This window comes from Austrofundulus limnaeus, unplaced genomic scaffold (assembly GCF_001266775.1).
Source record: "Austrofundulus limnaeus strain Quisiro unplaced genomic scaffold, Austrofundulus_limnaeus-1.0 Scaffold16, whole genome shotgun sequence".
Classification (NCBI taxonomy): Eukaryota; Metazoa; Chordata; class Actinopteri; order Cyprinodontiformes; family Rivulidae; genus Austrofundulus; species Austrofundulus limnaeus.
Genome location: NW_013952418.1, coordinates 3,750,788 through 3,759,450, shown reverse-complemented (window position 1 = coordinate 3,759,450; position 8,663 = coordinate 3,750,788). Strand labels below are relative to the sequence as shown.

At 36.5% G+C, this 8,663-nt stretch overlaps 1 protein-coding gene across 1 annotated transcript in view; it reads right to left on the bottom strand.

Moving 5' to 3' along the window:
- The window catches only part of cmtm4 (CKLF-like MARVEL transmembrane domain containing 4), a gene marked incomplete at its 5' end in the record, with an annotated part of 23,599 nt that overhangs the window by 3,768 nt on the left and 11,168 nt on the right, over positions 1–8,663 (bottom strand). The window contains 1 exon segment of the mRNA XM_014003067.1: positions 7,170–7,346. Coding sequence (XP_013858521.1) covers positions 7,170–7,346 — 177 coding nt within the window.

Here is an 8,663-nt window from a genome sequence, read left to right as displayed (position 1 = left end):
CACACACACACACACACACACACACACACACACACACACACACCCTCTTCACAAACACACACCATCTGCAGCCCTATACGACAAGAGGCAAGAAAAATAAATGAAATATTCTGTCTCCAGCTTTTAGCTGCTCGATCAGGAAAGGGTTAACAAACATTTCTGCACAACTTGAGCTCGGACCTCGTGATCACATGATCATAATCATTGCAGACAGGGTCTCTCATGTGACCCACCAGCCCCACTCCGAACAATGGCGATGTCACAAACGGCGGTCTGAACACCGACTCGGCACTGGAAGCACCGGGCTGATAACATCCCACCGACCCGCTGTTTAATCAGTCATCGATACCAAACCGTATGGCCACACACAAACTGGCACGGTCGATAAGCAGCAGAGTTATAAACGTAACCTTTGACCGACCTCGCCACACAAGCAGAGGGACGCACGCAACACAAACACACATCATAAATGGTGCACGGTGCACATAAAACCCCATCTGTCCCGTCCAACTGGTCCAACAGGAAATGGTCTTCTCTCTATACTCATGTCCTGCTCAGAGGCTGGGGACAACTTTTAACTTTTTATTTTAACTCCTCTTCATCTCTGCCTTTTCATAAAATCACATTTTAACCAGGATGCCTTTCAACATTAACATAAGATATGAGTTCAACAAAGGTTTCTTTTTTCTTAAATCCATAACAACAAATGGTTTTTAAACCTAAGTTTATTTGCGTTATTAGGCACTTGTTTTATTGTGGCCTTTATTGAAGGTTAGGCTGCAGTATAATTTACTTATATTTATATATAAAGTTATACTCACAGGGAGACCTGAATCATTTTATGAAAAGCTTATTTATGATGATCAGATACATAATCATTTTACCAGATACTCTAGTGAAACAGCGTTGTAAAGTAAATAAGTACAAATACTTAGTTACTGTACTTAAGTAGAATTTTTGTGTATCTGTACTTTACTTGAGTAATTATTTGTCAGCCTACTTTTTACTTCTACTTCTCACATTTTCACACACAATAATCTGTACTTTCTACTAATTCAATTCAATTCAAATTCAAAAATACTTTATTGATCCCAGAGGGAAATTAGGTAAACATTTTACTTACATTTTTTAAAAAGGCAAGAAGTAAAAAGTCATTTTTATTTCATTTTTGCTTGTTTTCATTCCAGCTTGTTATTGAAAAAAATAAATACTATCCATATAAACTGTGGCTGCTAGATAGAGTGAATTTAATTGTGGTTGAATYAGAAGTATAAATATAAAACTCTGATAGTGTATTAGTTTGTACACAAACAAATCACGTCACACTCCAGCAGGACATAATCATTCAAATAAAAGGACTGTACTTAAGAAGTATTTGTATTTCATGAATTATATTATTACATTTGGCCGCAGCCCTCAGATAGATTTTCATTTTGGAGAAAAGTTTTGMGCAGCCTTGATATACGTATGTATATAAACTGAAACAGCTGGACTAGTGCATCCTAACTTTAATATAAATTAATTATTTTTATATGATAGTCATTTCTGCATTTTTTGAGGAGGTCACCTCCTAATAAATGTCATTACATAAAATCTAACTGCTCATTTTAAATCAATACTTTTACTTAAGTACAAAAATATCAGACACTTTAAGACTTTTACTCAAGTAATATTCCTAAAGGAGACTAACTTTTACCAAAGTAATTTTTTGTTAAGATACTTGTCCTCAAGTATCACTTTGTGGTACTTTATACAACACTGGAAACAAAATGAACTGTAAATTGTMTTAAGACAAACTTGTTACTGTTGTCTATATAGAGCAATTCAGGAATGGAATAAATTCAGTGTTATATAAAGTACCACAAAGTGATACTTAAGTAAAAGTACAAGTATCTTACCAAAAAATTTCCCTTTGGGATCAATAAAGTATTATCAATCAATCAATCAATCAATTAAATTCACTCTTATCTAGGAGGCACAGTTTATATGCAGTGTTTCCCCTACCATTATACAGGCGGGGAGTTCTTTGAATATATTATGTGCAATATATTCATAATTATTTAAAGTATGTTTATGTACAAAATGACTGAAGAAATATTCTGCACGTTTTGCTCTATAAAACTGCAGGTTTGACATCCATGTATCTGTTAAATATCAGACGCTTTTTATTTTGAGCATGTAGGATACGCCTATATCTTGTGGGGATATTTATATATTTTGCTGTAGTGCTTGTTAGCAGCACGGTCTTACTGTACGCTGCTGTGCGCTCAAGTTTGAAGTATTCATTGAAGTGTAACTATAGAAACCGTGAAGGCAGCAGCAGAGCTCTGGTTATGAAATCTATTCTCCTGACAGCAGCAGAAAGCCTCACAGGACCAGAGAGAGACACGTATTCAGAAAAAAAAAGAGTTTTTCAAATCAAGGCCAGAGAAAGCAGGCGAGTTTTTCACCACTGCTGTCTGCCTGGGAGGTGAACTTCAGCTGTTCAAGTCGAGGAAGCTTTTATTGGGCTCCATGTCTGCGTAAAATAAATATAACAGGAGTTCAGTGGTTTCTAGTCTGGATTGTTAGTAAAATAACTTCAGCTGTTTGCATGTTGAACAGTAAAAATGATAAGAAACAAGCGTTTTATGACTCAATGCTTAAATCAAACAGATAATAATGTGTTTGCACGTGTCTCTATTCGCATGTTTGTTAGCAAAATATCTAATTGAGCTAAAATTCGGTGCYGTAGTAGCTCAGAGCCAGCCTCAACACACTCCAAAAGCTGAAACGTCTCATGAGATTTTGTTCAAGCAAAACATCAACAAGGTTTTCCTCCACCTGTGAGAACCGGAGCCAAACTCAAACATGGCTACAAAAGAATTAGAAAAGTTCGAAACACTTTATTCATGCATTCATACAGATAACTCTTATCTAAATCTGCAAGTTACAATTATCCATTTTCCCCTCATTTCTCCTCTCGACTCTAAATCATTTCGTGCGTCTCTGCGGTCCTGCTTCTGTCCCAGAACCCCGCAGCACGGCTAACTCTCATTTGGCTAAGGAGCAGGAAAATAACAAACAAAGCCTGAGGTTGAACTTAATTACTTTTGTATTACTGAATAGCTTAACAAGGTGCCAGGATTGAATTGGCTTCCTCGTGGAGGAGGTGGGAGTCTAATCAAAGCCCAGGTTTCCTCTCACTGCAGCCAAAACCACCGTGAAAAAAAAACTAACAGAGACACTGAGATCATACCAACAAAAGTAAATAAATCAAATGTTTGAAATTCAAACTGAACTAAACTTCTTACTCCAAAGGGAAGTACTGTCAGCCAGCAGTTAAATGTTAAATGTTAACACTCTGAAATGTGCAGCAACGGTCAAATCKTCAGGGGCCCACTGTGACTGAAGCAGCTTTGAACTGTGCAGTCAGACTCGGCGTGAGGTTGAGCCAACACTGCAGAGAACCACCAACCAACCTGGGTTTGTTGGTTCCAACAGTCMGCAGTGAGAGAAGACGTCGTGGAACACAGAAAGGAACATCTAGACCAGGTTTTACTGCAGGAGATCAGAAACTAAACAGACTTGTGTTACACTGTAACATAGAGCCTGTTGGACTCTATTCATTTATACTTTACTGATTAATAAGACAGTTTTTAGCTATTTCAAACTGCAGCCAACTGAATGTCCTTTGAGAAACTTTCTTGTGATCTGAGTTTTCAGTACATAACTAGAAAAACTGCATTTTCTGRGAGAAGAATGCAGAGCGCTAAATGACTGCTGAAGGAGCTGAAAGTTGTTAAAGGTTAAAGAAGCACAACACTAGCTAAAAGCTAAGAGTAGCAAAGCAGTCACCAATAGCTAAAAATGGAAAAACGCCAACTAAAAGATAAATCTAACATAGGCTATCTACATAATAAAGTAGCAAAACGCTAAACGAAGCTTAAAATTGTGAAACACTAGCAAAAACTTAAGTAGCAAAAGGCTAGGTAAAGCTTAATATGATGAAACTAGCTCAAAGTTCAAAGCAGCAAAACAGTCACTAATAACTAAAAATGAAAAATGTCTAGAAAAATATAAATGTAACATAGGCTAGCTAAATAAAAAGTACCAAAAAGCTAAGTAATGCCTAAAATAGTGAAACACAAGGAAAAAGCTAAAAGTAGCTAAAAATGGCAAAAGGCTAACTAAAACATAAATGTGCACATAGGCTAGCTAAATAATAAAAGTAGTAAAAGACTAAGTAAAACTTTAACACTAATGAAAAGCTAAAAGTAGCAAAAGGCTAAGTTTAAAATAGCGAAACACTAGCAAAAAATGCTAAAAGTAGCTAAAAATGGCAAAAGGCTAACTAAAACATAAATGTAACATAGGATAGCTAAATAATAAAGTAGTAAAAGTCTAAGTAAAGCTTAAAAAACTTAAACATTAATGAATAGCTAAGTTGCAAAAGGCTAGGTAAAGCTTAAAATAGCAAAACACTAGCAAAAAGCTAAAAGTAGCTAAAAATGGCAAAAGGCTAACTAAAACATAAATGTGCACATAGGCTAGCTAAATAATAAAAGTAGTAAAAGACTAAGTAAAACTTTAACACTAATGAAAAGCTAAAAGTAGCAAAAGGCTAAGTTTAAAATAGCGAAACACTAGCAAAAAATGCTAAAAGTAGCTAAAAATGGCAAAAGGCTAACTAAAACATAAATGTAACATAGGATAGCTAAATAATAAAGTAGAAAAAGGCTAAGTAAAGCTTTAACAACACTAATGAAAAGCTAAAAGTAGCAAAAGGCTAAGTTTAAAATAGCGAAACACTAGCAAAAAAGCTAAAAGTAGCTAAAAATGGCAAAAGGCTAACTAAAACATAAATGTAACATAGGATAGCTAAATAATAAAGTAGTAAAAGACTAAATAAAGCTTAAAAAACTTAAACACTAATGAAAAGCTAAAAGTAGCAAAAGGCTAAGTTTAAAATAGCGAAACACTAGCAAAAAAGCTAAAAGTAGCTAAAAATGGCAAAAGGCTAACTAAAACATAAATGCAACATAGGCTTGCCAAATAATAAAGTAGCAAAAGGCTAAGTAAAGCCTAAATTGTGAAACATTAGCGAAAAACTAAAATAGGCTAGAAAAAAGCTCYCAAGCAAAAGGCTTGCAAAAAGTATCAAAATGATAGCTAAAAGCAGCAAAAGGTTAGATAAAAGTTAAAAGTAGAAGAAAGCTAGCTTGCTGCACAAGTTTAGCTGAAAACTAAAAGCAAAATGCTGAATCATCATTTAGACCATTAGATATATTTATACACTATTAATTACGTTTAAAGGTAAAATAAATGAAACACTTAAGAGAGAACTGGATGATTTTTCATTCTATGCAGTCATTTTGGTCAAAGTTATCTAGAAAATGCTCCTAAATCAGCAGCCTTCAGTTGACTCTGGCCTCTTCAAGAGGGTAAGATGTTTCCTCCGGTGTTGTGCTGCCAGAAGGAGAAACCAGAAGCCACCTTCTCCTCGTGTTTGAGGTGGAAAACTGTCCAGAGAAACCCAGAAAGAAATCTGAGAGCTGTGGTCGGGTTGGACGTTCACCACTTTGCCATGAAATGCACCGTAAGCTGTGGGGCCTCTGGAAATGTTGTCAGGAGACAAAACACACATGCTCACACAGACGCACACACACACACTGGTGTGTAGGCAAATACAGCAAGGCTGCCAGAATCTGCTGGAGAACACTAACCAGCTCATTTGCTTACAGCTGACYAAGCAGGTCTTTAAAATTTGCTCGCTTTCCCGTCGACCCAGAGCCACTGAAGCTGAGCTGTGCTGTCCTCAACAAGACGCCAACACAACCGATAACAACAGATGTTAGGCTAAAGCTAATAAATATACACGCAGGAACTATTAATGCGACACAGTTTGATAAAATGGTATAAATTAAATTATGCATATGCTTTAACTGACATTTCCTTGTAAACAGAATCTTTGGTGCATCTTTTCGTGAGAAAAAACACTGAAACTTGAACATTTTCGATGTGAAAACAGATCCTTTTCTCATTTCTGCTGCTCAGGACTTCAAACAGYAATTAACAGACCAAACCCCGACACAAAGACCTCTGAGCGTCTTAGAAACAAGTCTTCTCCTCGTGTTCTTACTAGTGAAGCTTAACGACGAGGATATTTGCTCTTCACTTTACAGTAACGTGGTTTTGTAAGAGCCACTATAGAACTGACTAAAGGCAGCAGAGATCATTAAGAATAGATTTTTCCAGCAGACTGGGATCATTTTGATGAGGAATCTAATAATGGAAGAGAAAATTATAGACTGCCATTGATTTTATGACACATTTTGTCAGATTTCTCTAAAATCAATGAAAATCCCTCCCTGTTTGTGCATGTTTACCCAGTAACATGACTGAATGGGAATGGCTGAAACTTTTATCATAAAGCAGGGACGGGCAACTGGTGGCCCGTGGGCCACATACGGCCAGACTAATATATATACAGTATGTATATATATATATATATATATATATATATATATACACACACACAGTGTATATATATATACACAGTATACATATATACACAGTTTTGTTTCAAGATTAAACTCCAATTTACAAGTTTGCCTTTAAAACCTGTTGTTTATGGTGAAGAGAAAAATTAAACTGAAATTGTATTTTGAAACACAGGTGAACCATTTTTATTATTTAAGAGCAAATCGAATTGAATCGTGATTAATTGATGCAGGACCTTATGAACTGAAATCGWATCGATTTAGGGAATTTGCCACGATACCCAGCCCTATTAGAGACGCTGTCTGCCAGGAAGGATTTTAATATACGTCGTCACTACAACACGTTGCACAAAGCTAAATATGAGAAATTTACTGAATTTGCAAGAACATAATTTTAACTTGAACCAGCAGGAGTCCAAGTCTTAAGCCACCGCACTTCAGCTCACTAAAGTACGTGTTTATTTTTGTTTGCTTCAAAAGTTTTGTATTTATTAACTGTTATACATGCATTTGAGCATAAAATATGTTATATATATTGGTTTAATAAACGTATAAATAAACATTTTTAAAATGGTAGATTTATCACATTTGGGTAAGTGTGCAGAACTATGTGGCCCTCTGTGCCCCCAAGTTGCTTATCCCCGCCCGGATCCCTGCCCTGTCCCAGATCTGGACCTCGGTACGCACCGTGATGCTCCAGTTAATCTGGGGGACRTTGATGTGGAGATTGAGGCCGAAGAAGAGGAGGAGGACTCCCGTCACCACGAAGGCACTGCAGCTGACGAACTCGAAGAAGTAGACCCCTCCACAGGGGGAGCACATCATGATGGTCTCGATGCAGATGAAACTGATGAGCGACAGGACCTGAAGGGAGAGGGGGGTGGAGCAGGAAGGGAAGGTCAGGTTTGAAAAGTAGGACATGCCAGGAGCTCTGTGTGGAATAATGTTTGCCACAAACAAGTTAGAGAATCAACTGATTTATACAAAACTAGGTCATCAGGAGCAATTAGCATAAATTACATAACGACGAAGCCAATTATTCTAATGTTCTTCTAAATGACTCAGACAGAATGTTTTATTTCTGATGTGAGACGTTTTAGTTTTACAGATGGTATTTTTGACGATATGTGACGATAATAATAAAGATATTCTGTTTGTGGGTCTTAGAGTTCAATGTTTATGTTGCCACAAAAGAAGCCTGTTGTGGCTCAGATTAAATCATTTGACGACCATACACGCAGGCTTTCTGCYCATTTATTCCAACGCGTTTCTGCATTCTTGGTAAATCTTGCTACCACAGTTTTTTGGCGTTGTCGGCAGGAACAAGGACAAGATTTGATACAAGGTCATTGGAAAACACAAAGATAAACAAGTAATATCTAAGAATGACTGTTGTTAGCAAGTCTTGTTCTGACTTTAATCATTCTATCTGCAGATGAACAGCATGTCATGAAAAGCTAGGTCATTAAAAGGTTGTCATGAATTACTTGCTTAAACATAAAAGTATCAGTTTTATTACAAAGCCCAACATTCAAACTGCTCTAAAGTGCATGAAGCCATTTCTAACTGAATGTGCCTTCCATTCCAAACATTACAGATCAGGAAGCCTGTCCTTGACTTCAGCCACCATCCATCTTTAGAGCAAACTATGACAAGAATCTTGCTTTTTTTTCTTCTTCCATCTAGATCTAAAACAACCATATAAAGATTACAATCTGACTTGGACAAATCCTCATTAAAGATATTTATGGAAATTTCACTGAAATGTTTTTGCTTTATTCTAAAAACAGATGAGCAGAAGTGACTTATTTTCATTACAGGTTTCTTTTAAACATTTACACGTTGAGCTGATGATGAACGTATCTACAGTAAACTAAAGAACCAACCCTTTCCTGTTTGACTCCAGCCAATACCTCAAGGGAATCYCAGAGAAGTAAGCTTCGAGTCAGATTGTTCTGATTCCGGAGAGATAAACAGCAGGAGCTCACAGAGACCTTTGTGTTTGGAAAAGCTTTTTAAATTGGACAAATTCTGTAACGGCATGCACCATATTCAACAGCAGACCGCTCAAAATGAAACAACTGAAAAAGTTAAAGAGTAACTTACCCCAAAATTAACTTTTTTTAGCTGATAAACTGTCTAGAATGTGTCTAAAATGTTATATAGTACTGTTTCTGTGCT